At 37.0% G+C, this 19190-nt stretch overlaps 2 protein-coding genes and 1 long non-coding RNA gene across 4 annotated transcripts in view; 2 read left to right on the top strand and 1 right to left on the bottom strand.

Annotated features, from left to right (window-relative positions):
* The window catches only part of cfap57 (cilia and flagella associated protein 57), a 29850-nt gene extending 23347 nt beyond the window's left edge, over positions 1-6503 (top strand). The window contains exons 19-22 of the mRNA XM_048163081.1: positions 4777-4911; positions 4997-5140; positions 5984-6113; positions 6299-6503. Of these exons, the coding sequence (XP_048019038.1) occupies positions 4777-4911; positions 4997-5140; positions 5984-6113; positions 6299-6459 (570 nt within the window). The 3' untranslated portion in view covers positions 6460-6503. The remainder of the gene's footprint in view (positions 1-4776; positions 4912-4996; positions 5141-5983; positions 6114-6298) is intronic.
* A 3147-nt stretch (positions 6504-9650) lies between these two features.
* On the top strand, positions 9651-14297 carry tmem125b (transmembrane protein 125b). 2 transcript variants are annotated; one of them, XM_048164821.1, is made up of 3 exons: positions 9651-9873; positions 9998-10113; positions 12539-14297. In XM_048164821.1, exon 3 carries the CDS (start codon positions 12566-12568, stop codon positions 13217-13219), a length of 654 nt encoding a protein of 217 aa, XP_048020778.1. In that variant the 5' UTR covers positions 9651-9873; positions 9998-10113; positions 12539-12565; the 3' UTR covers positions 13220-14297. The 2 variants fall into 2 exon arrangements, with proteins under 2 accessions (XP_048020778.1, XP_048020777.1); XM_048164820.1 differs by having other exon boundaries at positions 9651-10113.
* A 2601-nt stretch (positions 14298-16898) lies between these two features.
* LOC125251726 lies at positions 16899-18366 on the bottom strand. The gene is made up of 3 exons (XR_007181071.1): positions 18239-18366; positions 17698-17864; positions 16899-17425 (listed from the first exon to the last, which is right to left on the bottom strand). It is a non-coding gene; the product is annotated as an uncharacterized LOC125251726 (long non-coding RNA).
* Positions 18367-19190: the final 824 nt, after the last annotated feature.

Below are 19190 nucleotides of genomic sequence, written 5' to 3'. Positions count from 1 at the left end.
TGCCAGCCCATGTTCAAGGCATTAGACAAGGGCAGCCAGTATTAACGTCTGGATCTGTGCACAGCTGAATCAACAGACTAGGTAAGCAAGCAAGGACAACAACGAAAAATGGCAGATGGAGCGATAATAACTGACATGATCCATGATATCATGATATTTTTAGTGATATTTGTGAATTGTCTTTATAAATGTTTCGTTAGCATGTTGCTAATGTACTGTTAAATGTGGTTAAAGTTACCATTGTTTCTTACTGTATTCACGGAGACAAGAGAGCCATCACTATTTTCATTTTTAAACACTTGCAGTCTGTATAATTCATAAACACAACTTCATTCTTTATAAATCTCTCTAACAGTGTGTAATGTTAGCTTTAGCCACGGAGCACAGGCTCAAACTCATTCAGAATCAAATGTAAACATCCAAATAAATACTATACTCACATGATCCGATGCATGCATGAAGTATGCATGACGAACGTCTTGTAAAGATCCATTTGAGGGTTATATTAGCTGTGTAAATGCACTGTATTATCGACGAGATCTCGGGGGGCAGGGAGCACACGATTTAAAGGGGCCATGCGCTGAATCGGTGCATAGTGTTAATGATGCCCCAAAATAGGCTGTTAAAAAAATTAATTAAAAAAAAAATCTAGGGGGTATTTTGAGCTGAAACTTCACAGACACATTCAGGGGACACCTTAGACTTATATTACATCTTGTAAGAGCTGGTTCTAGGGCACCTTTAATAAGTCAGAAATTATAAAAGAATTATAAAATAAGTTCGGTCATTGAGAATTTTACAGACTTAATACATTAAGGGTGTTTTCACACTTTTCAGGGGTCTGAGCGTGGTTTGCATGATTTTTGGCCCATATGTTTAGTTTGTTAGTCCACTCATTCTTTGTTGTTCTATGTAAACATACACTAGGTGGATGTTTTTGACCTCTGTGCCATTGCATGTTTTGTTTTTCCTCCTGACAGAACATTTTATGCAGTTCATTTACTTTGCATTGAGAAAACGATTTGAAATGCTTAAACAAGTGACTCTTCTCTCTTTATTTTTTCCTATAGTTCTATTTTTTATTACTCAAGTACAATTTAAAATGTAACTTTTTTTACTTTCACTCAAGGATTTTTTTGACTAGATACTTTTAATTTAAGGTGCAGTAAGTGATTTCTGAGAAATTGTTGATATTTGAAATCAACCCAAACAAACTGCGTTCTGTGTCCGTTTTCAGGCTTTTCCACTTAAGAGCTGGAAAGCTTATCTAATATCAATGTGGGTACTAAAGCTCTTGCCTGATTATAACACTTCATTTTCCAGTGATATGCCTCTGACCTTTTCTCTTTTGTAATGTTTCTCAGCCATCTCTCTTTCTACAGTCTCTCTTCAAATCTCCCTCTTGGTCACTCTCTCTCCTCCCCCATCATGAGCGTATACGCTTCCTGCTGCTGATTGGCTACAAGTTTGTTGTGCTGCTTGGTTCACTTTTAGCAGTGTTTCTCAGAAATGCACCTTTAAAGCTGCAGTCTGTAACTTTTTTTGGTTAAAAATATACCAGCCAGTGTTCAACACTATCTCCTTACCTTAGCCCAATTCACAACGGTAAGCTTGTAATAGTGTTTTCTAATTCGAGTGGTACTGGTGAGTTTCCGTGGGAAATTTGAGCATGCAGCCGTTCGTCTTTGCGTCATTACATCACATCTGTTTACATAAAGAACAAGTCCCAGTTAGTAGGCTATATGGCACGTGAGGATCTTGTACAGTCTATGATGAAGATGCTGCAAGTGGTTGATCATTTATAGCCTTTTCTCACAGCAGCTGTAATAATTAAACTTGTTAAACAAATTAACGTTAGAGATTAGACTATACAGAAATTGAAATCTACAGGTAACTAGTGTTAATTTCGTCAGACGAGACGAGACGAAATATGTTCATCAACGACCTTTTTTTTCATGACTAAGACGAGACAATGACAAGACTGCACCACTGTCCAAAAACGCTGACTAAGACTAAATTAACATGCATTATTGTTGACGAAAAAAGACAAGACGAAAACGTCTACAATCGTCTCTGCTTTTTCATCAGCTGTTACGCCTTTAAAATATTCAGAACGAGTTCGCGGCTTCGCGCTGTTGCTCAAGTTAAGCCTTGACGCTTCTCAAACGCACTGCGGCGCGGCTGGTGTAAACACAAGCATTGACTAGAGTGGCCGTGTATCAGCTCCGGTAGCCGCGTCGCAGCCGTAACGAGCCGCACACGCATGCAGTGTAAACGAGGCTTTACAGGTCTCATACGCCTGTGGCTGCAACACGAAACTGCTGAACACACAACACCCAAAGCGAACACGAGTGATGAGCGACGACAACATGCTAGCTTTTGAATTGTGTTGGTTAAAATAAAATACTCTTCAGAACAGGTTAATCATTTGTGAATGTGTCTCCTAAATCAGAAATTGAAAACCAGACACGTTTAACATTTGCATTCAACAAAAATCTTTCAACAAGTGTATTTTGTCAGGTAATTATGACATTTAACCAATGTTTGAGATATGTGAAACACTTTTTTTACTGAAATGTTTATCAGTAATAATGTGTTATTTTTAAAAAAAGACTAAAATTTTTTGACTAAAACTAGACTAAAATTAAAAGACTTTAGTCAACTAAAACTTGACTAAGATACCTTGAGTTTTCTTTTGACTAAAACTAGACTAAAATGACGAGACGTTTAGTCGACTAAAACTTGACTAACAAAAAAAGATATGTGAATGACTAAATATGACTAAAACTAACAAGGACATTTGGCACAAGACTAAGACTAAGACTAAATTAAAAATAGGTGACGAAATTAACACTACAGGTAACGCTAATACACATTAAATACACATAGTCATGCATGCACTGCTGATGTTATTAACATTAACAATCTGAGAACAAAGTATAACAATATTAATAATTTGCACGGTTTTATATGATACGAGTTAAACGATCGTCAGATTTAATCACCATTGGTAGCAAAAGTGGCAGACATGTTACTTACTTGTTCACCTGAAATTTATGGTGAAAAATTCTTTCTCTCACGTAAAGATGATAATTCTGCAAATAACTGCAACTGAAGGTTTCAAACAGAGATGGCGACAAAGAGACAAAACTTACAGACTGCAGCTTTAAGTAAAATTTTCATTCAGTATCCATACTTTTAGTATAATTTTTGAGTACTTTTTACACTTTCACTCAAGGATTTTTTTGACTAGATACTTTTAATTTAAGGAGCAGTAAGTGATTTCTGAGAAACTGTTGATATTTGAAATCAATCCAAACAAACTGCGTCCTGCGTCCGTTTTCAGGCTTTTCCACTTAAGAGCTGGAAAGCTTATCTAATATTAATGTGGGTACTAAAGCTCTTGCCTGATTATAATAATTAAATAATTAAACTTGTTAAACAAATTAACGTTAGAGATTAGACTATACAGAAATTGAAATCTACAGGTAACGCTAATACACATTAAATACACATAGTCATGCATGCACTGCTGATGTTATTAACATTAACAATTTGAGAACAAAGTATAACAATATTAATAATTTGCACGGTTTTATATGATACGAGCTAAACGATCGTCAGATTTAATCACCATTGGTAGCAAAAGTGGCAGACATGTTACTTACTTGTTCACATGAAATTTATAGTGAAAATTCTTTCTCTCACGTAAAGATGATAATTCTGCAAATAAGTGCAACTGAAGGTTTCAAACAGAGATGGCGACAAAGAGACAAAACTTACAGACTGCAGCTTTAAGTAAAATTTTCATTCAGTATCCATACTTTTAGTATAATTTTTGAGTACTTTTTACACTTTCACTCAAGGATTTTTTTGACTAGATACTTTTAATTTAAGGAGCAGTAAGTGATTTCTGAGAAACTGTTGATATTTGAAATCAATCCAAACAAACTGCGTCCTGCGTCCGTTTTCAGGCTTTTCCACTTAAGAGCTGGAAAGCTTATCTAATATTAATGTGGGTACTAAAGCTCTTGCCTGATTATAATAATTAAATAATTAAACTTGTTAAACAAATTAACGTTAGAGATTAGACTATACAGAAATTGAAATCTACAGGTAACGCTAATACACATTAAATACACATAGTCATGCATGCACTGCTGATGTTATTAACATTAACAATTTGAGAACAAAGTATAACAATATTAATAATTTGCACGGTTTTATATGATACGAGCTAAACGATCGTCAGATTTAATCACCATTGGTAGCAAAAGTGGCAGACATGTTACTTACTTGTTCACATGAAATTTATAGTGAAAAATTCTTTCTCTCACGTAAAGATGATAATTCTGCAAATAAGTGCAAATGAAGGTTTCAAACAGAGATGGCGACAAAGAGACAAAACTTACAGACTGCAGCTTTAAGTAAAATTTTCATTCAGTATCCATACTTTTAGTATAATTTTTGAGTACTTTTTACATGCTATTGTCAATAACCGATAAATGGACAATTTGTATATATTCTATACAGATTTGTCTAAAAAAATACTATAAAATTAGTACTAAAAGTGAATTTAGGCAACAAATTATGTAATTTCTACAAAAATTTGAAAATGTTCATTTTGAAGTTTGCTTAAGATTCCATATAACAGTATTATTTATTATTAATTATTTTTGTAAATTGTTTATTTATTTATTTATTTATTATTACCTTAATAGGAGCATTAGTTCACTATAATTTTTAAACTAGTGACTGTCCTGCTGTCTTCTCCAGGTGCAGGACCTTGGGGTTCTAGTACAGAGATTTAAAGCTGACATTCACACATGTGTGGAATGCATTCAGGACCCAAAAAGTTTAAAGGAAAACATTCGAGAGCTCCATAAATGTTATGTTCAGCCATCAGATGTGGTAAGATTAAGACATTGGGGTTATTATTCATATTCTGACTGTTTGAACCTCCACTGAAGCGTGCTTGTGTGATGTCTGACTGTAGGTAGAGAAAGTGAAGGTGCACACAGATATCCAGAGGGAAAACAGCAAACAGAGGGAGCGCTATGAGAAGATTATCTCTACTCTGAAGAACCAGCTTAGCAGAGATGCAAACGTCTTCCAGGCCAACAATACAAAGCTCATGAAAGTGAGAGAAACAAAAAACGACAGTATGCAATTAATGTTTCAGTCTAAATCGGTAAAGCTGACTTGACAAATGGGCACGTGCAAGCAGAAGTGTGATACTGATACTGTAGCGTATAACTTTCTTCTGGTTTGGTAGTTATGATTTAACAGTAAATTAGATAGTAAATGTCTAAATAATAGTATCCAGGTGCAGAACTGCAGCACCAGCAGTTTCAGACCAGTTGCACTACCTAAACGCATAATATTCTCATATTAATTATGAGCTATTTTCTATGGAAGCTTATTTCCACCACAGAATAAAAAAATAAAAAAGGTAATTGCAACTTTTTAGTTCACAATTCTGACTTTTTTCTTAGATTTGTGAGTTTACATCTGGCACTTTTTTCTCAGAATTGTGAGATATAAATTTGCAATTGATAGATAGATAATGATTGCGATACATGTGACAGAGGTTGCACTTCTGAGAAAAAAAGTCAACTCACAATTCTAACTTTATAACTCGCAATTACGAGTTTATATGTCACAGTTCTGAGGGAAAAAAGTAAGAATTGTGAGATAAAAAGTTGCAGTTACATTTTTTAGTTTTTTATTATGTGGCGAACAGCTGGAGTAATACTGCTGAAAATTCAGCTTTGCCATCACAGGTATAAATAAAACATTAAAATATATTAAAATAGCTAACAGTCATTTCAATCGTAAATATGTTTCACAATATTACTGTTTTTCTGTATTTTTTGATTAAAAATACAGCCTGGGCATGAGTGCCAAGGAGTAATGAGTGCTTCACCTTTCATTTTCCTTCATTCACTGTTTCTGTTTGTGTACATCTGCCATCTGTGTCCAGCACAACGTAGTTCTTATGAAAGAGATCAATGATCTGCGTCAGGAGCTGCGCACAGTCAGAACAGAGCTGCACAACTATGAGAGTCAATGCAACTTCAACAAGAACATCAAGGGCTCTCCTAATACAAGAGGTGACCGATGTTGACTTGAAATTGATGGTTTTTGCTGCGTTTATACCACACTTACCTTTACAAATGTTAATCTTTCAGGATTCAGACAAAATGCCCCTGGATAGTCATGGACCGTTATAACATTTCCATTTCAGATGTTCCTGATGGAGGTTCTCAGTTGCCTTTTTTTTTCTGTCATTCTTCAGGTGCAGCTTCAGCAGGGAGGACTGGCTTGATGACGCAGCAGAATTTTGAAGAAGCAGAGAAAATCATCCAGTTTCAGCGACTGGAGATCCATAGACTCAAGCAGGAGATTCTCGGCCAGACACCCTCATCCAGAACAAAACTACCACCACTTGCCAACTGAATGTATTTCTTGTTCTCCATGCCTGAATAAAGTGTGTCAAATATATGTCATATTGGGTGTTACTTAATGAATATGAATGAGGACAAGACAAAACTATGACCAGATTTAAATAAACATTCCATAGTTTTTTTTTTTATTGTATTTCATGAATTTCCTGTATGAACATGTATGAATGAGGTTTATGAAGAATAATTTGACAAAATAGACAGAACGCAGTTTCTAAATGATCAGCCAACAATAGAATATCTTCACATGTAATTTAAAAATGAATAGAAATGCATATTATATTATTATTAGCTTGAAAAGTAATGAGCTGAAGTGGAAAATGACAGAAACTTGTTGATTCTGTTTTATCTGGTGTAATGTAAGAAAGTCTTGATTTTCTGCTTCTCTGTTTAACTAGTTTTAATGTGATCAGATGTCATGCGTTACAGGTCTTTTAATCAATGACGCTTGTACTGGATTATGTGCTTGTGCTTATTACTATTTTAGAACTCCTTGGTTTGTTTCTGGTTTCTACAACAGCCATATCATTCTAATGACATCATCATGGACACGTTGAGCTGCAGGTATATTCATTTATTTGTACCTGGAGATTCTACTATTGTTATAACGTCATAAACTATTACACAGTAGTGCTGTTGAAGTGTTTACTTCTTGTGTGTGACTAGATATTCATCTTCCAGGTACATTTATAAACAGAAACACATCTAACAATTACTGTATCACTGATACTGGTCTACTGTCTGTTTCTTATTTCTGTGCATGACTCTTTCCATTTCCGTGCCACTTTTTGAGTCACCTCAATATCACTTCTGTCAGGATCAATATCGTCAAATATGATTGATAATTGCATAGAGTTTGTATTGGCGGTATGGTTCTGTTCTGGGCAAGAACTCCCTGCGCATCCCTGCAGCATAGCATGGATAAGAGCAGGGAGAGCAGCAATAACCCCCCTAGGGTAAACAGAACAGAATTGACATGCAGATATAATTAATGTCAATCATTTAACATATACACATATTTCAAGAATTAGTCTGATTCAAGGGAATCATAAGGCCAGTCCTGACTGAAGAGAGGAGGAGCTGGGGATGGAGGAGGGTGATTAGCTCCTGAGAAATGCAATAGCTGCTGATAATACTGAGGAGCTTATATATGGATGCTGTGATAGGCGTTGTATTCCTATTGGGAGCTGTAAGTCACCAGGGAGTCAGCTGATGCGAGTTTGACTGACGTGACCTGACGCTAACGCTGGATGCCATTACTATATTAAGTTCAGCAACCCAAATTTTTATTTAAAAACAAAAACAATTTCTGAAACATCTCTAATACTGTTCTTCTCTGTTCCTTGCTGTGCCTGACTCTTTCCATCTACTCGATACTGAGTCGCCAGCAGAAAATGTAATTTAACAGCAATAAATAAATACATGAAAAAAAATTGTATAAATGTGTGTTAAAGTGGAGCATGATTCTTTTGTCTGAAAAATTACATCACTGATACTGGTCTACTGTTTATTTCTGTGCTTGACTCTTTGCATGCCAATGTTTGAGCCGTCACAATGGTAATGTGGGTTATGTGACAACATTAACATGGCAAGTTCAGCAACCCAAATTTTTATTACAGTAAAATGAATGTGTTTCATTTTAATACATCAGATAGTGATGAATTATTCAGAATGACATCAGCAATGTGTAATAACACAAGTCAGGTCAACTTTGATTTCATGATTTTCAGTTTTGAGGCCCCCTCCATGTCAATTTTAGTGACCTTGTAAAATAACCAGTGAGATGAAAAGTGTGGGGGAAATTTTGAGTTTCTGTATAATTTCCATATGATTTTACTTATATCAAAGACTATAGAATTACACAAGACGTGTCACTCGTGTTGTTTTGAATGGGAGAAAGTGAAACGCGCAATATGGCGGAAATAAGAGCCTTCTAAATAAGAGCCAATCGCCGACTGGTAAAGTCATCACGTCACTACAGCGGCCGTTAGAAATCACCAGTTTCGCGCCTCAGAAATGAGGCACAGGAGACGAGCATTTACGTCTGCGCATGCGCATTAGCTTGATCCAGCAAAAAAAATAAAGTTTTTTTGTCATTATTTGAGCGTTTGGAAAAAAAATTATGAGACAGTTGTTGTTAGATTTGATTTGTGATTACAAATATGAAATTTAATCGAAAGCTTGGCAAACAGCTTTGGAGAATTTGATGTTTCCCCATTCAAAGAGCTGCATGATGCCCAGGATGCCCAAGAGGCGTTTCAAAGATGGCCGCCGAGTGAAATTACTTGTCTTAAAGGGACTTTGCTTATATGCTTATGGTTAAATTATTGTTTTTCTCAGAAGTGTTTAAGTATGCCTACTTAGGGTGACAAGTGGAAAAACGCTGAAGTGGTAGACATGTTCCTAATATAGTAAAAGGACAGAGGCTTCAGCCTTGAAGGTTAGAGATATAAAAGTAAGGGGAAGCTTTTGTTCTTTGTCTTACACTCAGCTACTTGTGTTTCTGTTGACTGTTTGACCTTTCTTGCAAGAAATAAAACTTTCAAAAGAAAATTGGACGTGTTTGTCTCTTATGCAGTAAGAGTCAGTGTTGATTTTTGCCACAACAAAAGCAAAACAATAACTGCATTGATTGATTTTAGAGCATTACAAAGTGTTTAAATACAGGTTTTGAATGCCTGACCAAACCCTACAAACATTTTCGATTTCTTAAAGATATATAAAGAAACATTACCATAACTAAATTTGGCGACAAACTACATGAGCCAATTTACGCAGAATAACATGTCTGTATGTCTGTAAAGACATTTATACATTTATTTGTGAGTTAATTCCCTATCCCGATTTAATATGCAGAGTTTAAAACATTTGTAACTAACTAACTAACATTTGTCAACTTCTGGAATGAGATGGAACTCTTATAAATTTCCTGTATGATCCTGTACGAAGAACAACATGCCACACATGCTGTTCTGGACAATCAGCACATATAAACACCGCAAAGAGAGGCTCTATTGTTGCTGAGGCGAAGTAAACTTATGTCATGTGAATGACACCATCCTTACAGTCACAAAACCTCCATTATGCTGCAAGCGTGACATCAGAGATTCACTTTGTGGGATGTCCCTCCAGTTGGCCTATTGTCTTTCCCACAATGCCTTGAAAGACATCCTTGCTTTTCTGTGTCAGTCTGCCTGCTATGCGTACACATATGAGTGTGAGCATTTGTGTGTGTTCTCCATTTGCGGACATGCTGTTTAGTGTATCACAAAGAAAACAATGAGAAACCTCTTATTGTCCTGGTGGAATGTGGCAGAAGACAACGAGGGAAGTATGTCATCGCCTCAAGTGCTTGGCACCAATGTCCAGTCAGCTTGCACCATGACACACCACACAATGAGAGCGACAGGTAAACAAAAAGACAAAGAAAGAGAGATGTGACCATAAACATGGTCCTGCACTACAGCCAATGCAAATGAGGATGGTGTGTGTGTTTGTCAGAATTAAGCTTACAAAAATTTCACTTTCTGAAGCAGGACCATATTCTACACAGTCTGCTGTTCAGATACATGATGATCATGTTTGTGGAAATCTCATGATGTTGATTCAAAAGTTTGAATCGAGGAGTGGAACCATGCACTGACGAAAGGTGAGGAAAATTCCAGTTATAGTTATCTCTGTGGTTTATATGATGATGGATTGCTGCAGAGCTTTTACTGGATTTCATCATTTCTGGCATAGGTGAAGTTGTTCACAAAAAAAACAGGTTGGGTTACACATACTGAAGCATTATTTTTGCATTTAACTGTTTGCTAAAGTAAAAAAAAAAAGTAGACTGAGATGTTGTAGATACATTGTGAACTGGCAATGTCTCTTCACAAGCTTGTGACATTTCAGTACTTTTCAAGATTGTGTAGGAATAGCATCTAAGTTATCTTATAATTTCAGAATGCAGATGTTGCTTTAATTTATTATATACTTACAAACTCAATAGCTTTGAATGAATTATCTGAATCAGAGCTGTTACTGAATCTAGTTATTATAGCTTATTCTGTTCTAAAATATAGCAAGTTTTGTGTACTATTATTACTGACTGGTTGTTGATAATGTGTAGATAAAATGCATTGTAAAAAAAAAAAAAAACATTAAAACACATCAACCACATTTTTAACATTTCTTTTTTGACTATTTGTTTCTTCAGTTATTCAGTTATAAAAAATGCTAAATAAGCGTTTGTATTTTAACTTGATGCCACTCTCTGAATTTTAATGTAATGTAACATGAAGAGGTCATTTGACAACAATGTAGCATACTATTGTTTAAAATGTTAAACATGGATTTATACGTACTGTTTCACTTACTATTGTAACGTGTAGTAACACAGACCAAGTTTTCATGACAGCCATTCCAAAGTATTCCCCTTTCTGTTCTGAAGAGTTGTGATCAGTCACGTGGCATTTATGGCTGAGATGACTGGCTCAAATAAATGAGTGTCCATAAAGCAAAAATGGCAGCATGAAGCATGTGAACTTCTTGAGGAGTGCATGTGACAGTTGCCTTTGATACGAAAAGCAATACACTGAAAAAAAAAAAAAAAAAGTGTAGAATTTATTTTTAAATAATATTCACTCAGAAATTGCTAGTAAATTTCGGAAATAATTACAAAGAAACAGCAAATAACATTGAATTAAACATGAAATTCTGAAGCAGAAAAACTGAAGTATAGGGTTAGAAAAACTGAAATATTGTGTTGGTCCCCTTTTGCTGCCAAAACAGCCCTGACCCGTCGAGGCATGGACTCCACTAGACCCCTGAAGGTGTGCTGTGGTTCTAGCAACAAGATGTTAGCCGCAGATCCTTTAAGTCCTGTAAGTTGCGAGGTGGGGCCGCCATGGATCGGACTTGTTTGTTCAGCACATCCCACAGACGCTCGATTGGATTGAGATCTGGGGAATTTGGAGGCCAAGTCAACACCTCAAACTCATTGTTGTGCTCCTCAAACCATCCTGAACCATTTTTGCTTTGTGGCAGGGTGCATTATCCTGTTGACAGAGACCACAGCCACCAGGGAATACCATTTCCATGAAAGGGTGTACATGGTCTGCAACAATGCATAGGTAGGTGGTATGTGTCAAAAAACATCCACATGGATGGCAGGACCCAAGGATTCCAGGCAGAACATTACCCAAAGCATCACACTGCCTTTGCCGGCTTGCCTTCTTCCCATAGTGCACCCTGGTGCCATGTGTTCCCTATAAGTGACACACACACACCCAGCCATCCACGTGATTTAAAAGAAAATGTGATTCATCAGACCAGGCCACCTTCTTCCATTGCTCCGTGGTCCAGTTCTGATGCTTACTGTTGGCGCATTCAGCGGTGGACATGGGTCAGCATGGACACCCTGACTGATCTGCGGCTATGCAGCTCCATATGCAACAAACTGTGATGCACTGTGTATTCTGACTCCTTTCTATCAGAACCAGCATTAACTTCTTGAGCAGTCTGAGCTACAGTAGCTCTTCTGTAGGATCGGATCACACGGGCCAGCCTTCACTCCTCACGTGCATCAATGACCCTTGGCCACCCATGACCCTGTTGACGGTTCACCACTGTTCCTTCCTTGGACCACTTTTGATAGATACTGACCACTGCAGACTGGGAACCCCCCTCAAGAGCTGTAGTTTTGGAGATGCTCTCATCTAGCCATCACAATTTGGCCCTTGTCAAACTCGCTCAAATCCTTACACTTGCCCATTTTTCCTGCTTCTAACACAACAACTTTGAGGACAAAATGTTCACTTGCTACCTAATATATCCCACCCATTAACAGGTGCCGTGATAAAGAGATAATCAGTGTTATTCACTTCACCTGTCAGTGGTCATAATGTTATACCTGATCGGTGTATAATAACACAATGAATATACTTAGAAATGAAAAACAACCTAGATAAATAAATGCTGTAAAAATGTTGTTCATTGGTAGTTCATCATACCTTATGCATTAACTAATGTTAACACTTTGAACCTTATTGTAATGTGTTAATAACTGTAAAATTTGTTTGACCATACAGAGTGGAGACCGCCAGACGACTCTTGAGATGGAGCTTCTCCCTCTGAGTGTGATGAGTCCTGGAGCTCACCTTCATCTGCAAGCGGACCCTTTGTGGCTCCAGCGGCAAGCTGTGGAGGAGCAGGTGGAGCTGTGGTGGTTCAACAAGCCGCATGTCTCTCTCCTGTGTTACTGCTTTTCTGTGGCCATGGTTCTGAGCCTGGGTTCGGCTGGTGTGGGGCTCCTCTCGACCGCCTCTTCTGCCGTGGGGCCCTCGGTACTGTGGCGCTTGGGCATAGGATCTACTCTCTGTCTCCTGGCACTGGTGGTCCTCATGAAGCAGTTGCTCAGCTCTGCCGTACAAGACATGGGATGCATTCGCAGCCGCAGACGCATCGAGCAGCTGCGGAGTGGAGGAACGGCAGATCCCATACTGTTGCTCTTCACTGGCTTGGCGCTGGTGGTCTGTGGGACTACGCTTCTCAGTCTCACTGAGTCAGACATGCTGCTTTCTGGTGTGACCCTCCTGGCCAGTGGGGGTGCTGTGGTGCTAGGTGTGATGGCATATGGAGTGATGGTTTATGTGCAGGGAAGGAGAAACGTGAGGAGGCGAAGACGACAAAGGGTGAGAGTGTATACGGTGACGGGGCAATGGAACAGTCCGTGGAGGGATTCAACATCTAGCCAGTCGAATTTGTTATGAGAGAAGAATCAAGAATTCCATTTGCCTCTGGTTCCTACATAAATTCCTAAAAAATTACACCTGCAAAACAAATGGCATCATGTATTCTCTGTAGTTTTGCTAGACAATCAAACGCCTCCTAAGCAAATGATAGCATTGTCATTTCTTGTTTTTTACGTTTTATCTTCTCAATGCCGGGGCAATGGAACGCCCTTATAGTTGGAAGTCAATGATATGAAGTAGGAATATCCCATATCCATATAAGAATTCTGAATGGAAAGCATGTGCAGTAGCTTACAACAAAGTACACTCCTTTGAATACTACATCCCAGAATGCAATGCATTCAACTTCACTGTGGCAAAAAGTAAGTGTACTATTCTGTTGTTGACATGAAGTGTGTTCCACACAGCTGTACGGTGTACATTTTAGGACTTCCTCACACCTCAGTCATACAACGAAAAGGCTTCATGCCTCAGACTGAAAGGCTTCAGGTCTCAGGAAAAACAACGTCAGGTGTCAGGTCTCGTACAAATAGGAATTGAACGAAACAGCCTCAGACCAAAAGGCATCAGATGAAACGGACTCAGATAAAAAAGGCTTCAGACAAAACGGCCTCAGACTAAAAGGCATCAGACATAAAGGTATCAGACGAAATGGACTTAGAAAGAAGCAAATTGCCCCGCCTCAATGTGATGTCAGTTTTCTGTTAAACGTTACACTAAGTTGTATAAAACATATCCCACTGAGATTATTTTGTAAATTTGTATTATTCACTAGTTTTATTTGCATGTATAAAAAGCTAGCAAAATAACACATTGCAACTAGCTTGCATTGCAAACTATCGTGAACACATATGAAAATGATCCATGGTTAAAAGTGTGTTAACCAAGGTTTTTTTTTTTTTTTTTTTTGATAGGCTACTATTTGTATAACAATATTTTACTACAAATACCATAAACTATGGTGTAGCAAACCATGGTTAACTACAATAACCATTTTGTTTTATTTGTAGTAAAACCATGGTTTATTTTTATAAGAGAGGTAAAAAAAAAAAAAATCGTTCAAGCTATTTGAATGCGTTGTTATAAGTACAGCTGCTTTGTGTACAGAGGTTACCAAGGAAACAGCTTTATTTCTGCTGTTCCAGCGCCACCTACTGTCAGAGAGTCGATTAGGCAAGGAAAGGCAAGGCAATTTTATTTATTTAGCACATTTCATACACAAAGTTCTTTACATAAAAAGGAAACAAATACATAAGAATAAAAATGGAATGCATAAAAAATAAAAATAACAATAAAAAGAGAATACCACTATCTGGATGGAAGAGTCACATTTTACATTTTCATTCAGCCCGTTGCTGTGAAAATCTGCATGTTCTTTTCTTTTCTTATTCGCCAAGGGATTACATAAATAGCCTACATGAATACCATCAACAGACAGATTCTACATTAACATGCACGCGCACACACCTTACATCAATTTGGGAATAGTAACAGTAAAGAAAAAGACACCTGAAGGATGGCATTATGATGGGATAAAAGCCAATCGAAAGTTAGGCTATACAAAAAAAAAAAAAAAAAAAAAAAAAAAAACATGATGCGTTTTAGTCTGAGTCCATTTCATCCAATGCCTTTTCGTCTGAAGCCTTTTGGTCTGAGGCTGTTTAGTTTGATGCCCAATTGTACGAGACCTGAGACATGACACCTGACGTTGTTTTTCCTGAGACCTGAAGCCTTTCAGTCTGAGGTGCGATGCCGTTTTGTCTGATGACTGAAGCCTTTTGGTCTGAGGCATGACGGCTTTTCGTTGTATGACTGAGGTGTGAGGAAGTCCTAAAATGTACACCGTACAGCTGTCTACATGTGGCGCCAAAACCAAGTGTCAACAGTTATTTCTATACTTGTTCTAGAGCTCATATTTTGTTGAATGGCCTAAACAACAATTAGTATACACACTATATGCTGAATAAATCTATGAAATCTATATACAGCTGTATAAAATAAAAGTGGTAGCCTATGTTGTTTAGCAATACTAAACACAAAAACTGATATGAGCTCTTCATAATTCTGTTAATTCACATAACTAAATACATTTTATGGTAATTTTATTCATTGTGAAATCTATGTATGCATCTTTGTTATCAGAGTGCCAGAAGTGTGGATACGACAGTGTCTTTTTTCATTTCTGGCAGATATTCAAGGGAAAAGCCACAATAGCAAATAAAGACTGTATGGTAAACAATTATCATGGATGGATTAATTACATAAATCTGAGGTGTGATCATAAGAAAACAAATCTAAGTGCTGCAAAAAAAGAAAGAAAAAAGAAGAAAAAAGACTCATCTGACTGAATGGAAGGCAGGAATAGAATAACTGGATGACATTTGACAAAATGTGCAGACCACACTCATTGGAATAGCCTATATCCCAGAATGCAATGTGTTTGACTTCACCTGATGAATGGACCAGAACTGAGTGTACTAGCATACTACTCATATTACCTGGTACTACTGTGGCAAAATGCCTATGCTATTATTTTAAATTCAGCCATTGTCTTGACTTGAAGCTGTTATGTCTATTGTGCATCTGTGTCTGTCATTCCTCACAATTGTCTACAGATGGCGCCAAAACCTAAAAGTCAAAACTTATTTCTATATGTTTCCATTTTTGTTCCAGACTAGCTATTCAATGTACCAACTCAAATTTGTTGAATGACCAATGTATGCACACTGTTATGGGCTTAGTAGTTCTCTGGGAGGTATGAAAAAATAGTAGTTACTGATTAGCTAATAGTGAACTACCACCTTCAACTGAGCACTATTACTTACTAATTCATTCAACTCACAAGGAGTTTCTTCTTAGTTAATAGTAGTTACTAGAGTGTTAATAATGCATTACTCATTTGTTCCTGTGTAGTAATTCATTAATGAAGGATCAGTATTCTAAAGTGTTAACAACTATTAAACTAGTCGCATTTCATCTAGCACAACTTCCTTCCCTCCCCCCAGTCAGGCGCATTCGTTCCTCCATAAACCCAAACTTAACGTCAAAGGAAAGCATATTTACACTGTCTGAATCGTTCCCTGTTCTTTATATAGTGCACTATGTGCCATGTAGAAACTAGTAAATGTGTGAGCAAATGACCGATTTTAGCCGAGGCTTCAGCATCTGTAAGAGTGTAGGAGGAGGCGGGACTTCAGATTCTAGAGAACATTTGATTGGACCAAAGATTTGATGAGAAGCTGAAGTGCGATGTGATGTTATGAAAATCCGTGATCCATTTTAAGTGAGAGACTGTAAGTTTTGAATGCTTATATCTCCTAAATGCGAATTGTGCCATTGTTTTGGAACACCATTGTTCATAACTTTAAGGCTAACATTTTCATGCTAAAAGCTAAAAAACTTCAATTTGATTTCAAGGGGGACTTTAAGCCATTTTACCTGAATATACATCAAAATAGGGAGGAAAAGACTACTGTAACTTACGTTTCATGAAACTTTAATGCAGGCTACCGCTAATGCCCATTCACTTCTATTGTAACTGCCTGATTTTCGCTTCTTTTAAACAAAAGGAAGGATGAACATTATGTCATGCCTTGAACCCAGAATATTGCTTTAATAAACTGACTGCTATAGAATGCATAACGATTCTTTGATAAACAGAAATTTTGAGGAACATAATTTATTTGAAATAAAAATTTGTAAAAATATAAATGTCTATACTGTCAGCAATTTAATGAATTTCGGGGTTAATAAAAGCATTTAAATAATGTCATAGTAATTCCAAACTTATGGGGACAAAGCAGTACATAGACATAACATGAGTTTATATAATTTCTGCAATGATTAGTTCATCATCACTGTCTTCAGCATCTTCCTGCTGGTTCACTTCTTCCTCTTCCTCTTCCTCTTCTCTCTCTCTCACACTTGCCTGAATGTAGTTGTCCTCTATGTAGCCATCTTCCTCATCATTATCTGAACTTTCTCCATGTATCATTCTACCCCTCATGCCACGCACCGGCATTTCTCCGTCCAGGGCTCCGGCTTGACTGAACTGGCTGGCTGTTTCTCCCTCCAGTAATAAGTGCTGACTGTTTCCGGCCAGGCACCATCGGAAGAAACGGTATCTCACGGCCAGTGCTATAAGGAGTCCGATGGAAAGCACTGCTGTCAAAGCACCGAGTCCAGCAGGCCAGGCGGAGTGGATGATTCCTGTTGATTCTGTGGCTGACAAAAAAAGATTACAGTACATCAGTAATATATAGAGTATATTGTTTTTTTTTATGGCAGCTGGCCTGTGTCTCTATGAATTTGCAAAACCATAAAATTACATATTTATATAATTTTGGAAAATATTGAAAAAATAAATATTGGAAAAGAGAAATTAGCCAAATATTATTTCAGAGCTTGGCTCAGGTCAAGTCACACACACACACAGAGTTAAAAAATAATATATACAGTATAAAGTGATTAAATGGACATTAAATGGATGCACTAACCATTTTCCTGATGGACATCTGAAGAACTTTCCAGTGGATGAATTTCTAATGAAAAAGTTGCTTTTTTTTCTTGAGAAGTCAGACATTCATGTGCAGACATTGCCATAACCAAATATGTAATTAGAACCATATTAACTCTGTGGTGCATATTCCCCATGATGCCCTGTCTAGAGGAGATAAAATAATTTTGATATGATAACATATCACTGTGTTAGATAGCTTAAAAAACAAATAATTTCCTGATCTGAACTCACATGAAACAGTCAAAGCAGTACGTTTTGTTTAAATTACTCAGTAGAATTACAATAATAACTCATTTTGACTCACAGAATAGACAAGATATTACTTGATACTAATATTTTATGTCATGTTCCTGTAGCATTCATTAATGCTTAAATCCAAGGATGTGTAAGTCAAGTTCAATGCAAGTGTAATAGTCATATGACTGTCATGTGATCATTTGAAAAGAGAAATACATTATCATATAGTCAAATACCCACTTAAGTAACAGTAAAATAAACAGTTATGTTTTTATACATACCTGATACTTAGTACAATCCAATAATTCTGGTATTGATTATTTTTACATCATGTTGGAAAAGTGCGGAGTGCATCACAATGGAAGCATCTTGAGCAAAGGTTGAAAGAGGTGTATCAGTTCAGCTGGGTTAATAGGTAATTTTTATTATCTGTTAACTCTTTTCTAGTTCCTTGTGTATTTGCAGCTATCATCTGACCTGCACTTGATATTTAAATACAGTACTGGCTTGTCTGTTATACCTATAGTCTGAAAAAGAAGAACAATTTAGCATTACAAAGAGTACTTATATATTTTAAAACAAATATACTTCCGTGTTAACTGCATGAAATGTTTTTGCCCACAAAAGCTGCCTTTCAAACTATTTTGCCACTAGAAGAGGTGTTAGTGAGACCAGCAGGGGCCACAATGGGTTCCAATGTCCTAGTATAAAAATGGAGACATAGACAAAAGCACTGTCCTTAAAGGGTTAGTTCACCCAAAAATGAAATTTCTGTCATTAAATTATTCACCCTCATGTCTTTCCAAACCTGCAAGACCTTTGTTCATCTTCAGAACACAAATTAAGATATTTTTGATGAAATCCAAGAGGATTTTTTTTATCCCCCATAGAAAGCAACAAAATTACAGTCATTCAAGGTCCAGAAAAGTTGTAAAGACATTTTTTAAAATAGTCAACGTGACTACAGTGGTTCAGCCTTAATGTTATGAAGTAACGAGAGTACTTTTTGCGCGCAAAACAAAACAAAAATAACTTTATTCAACAAATTCGGCTCTCCCCTGTCATTCTCCTACACTATTTATGTTCAGTGCTTCCAGGTTCTACGTCAGAGCGCCGGCTCAGTATTGGCTAGCTTCTGCGTCAGCATCACACGCATGCAGAGTGATCAGATGCATTTTAAATAATTGCAAAAAGCTGTAAAACCGAACAGTGAAATTAATTAAATTAACTGAG

The sequence above is a fragment of the Megalobrama amblycephala genome, linkage group LG17 (assembly GCF_018812025.1).
Source record: "Megalobrama amblycephala isolate DHTTF-2021 linkage group LG17, ASM1881202v1, whole genome shotgun sequence".
In the NCBI taxonomy this organism is placed as follows: Eukaryota; Metazoa; Chordata; class Actinopteri; order Cypriniformes; family Xenocyprididae; genus Megalobrama; species Megalobrama amblycephala.
This window is presented reverse-complemented; position numbering and strand designations above follow the sequence as displayed.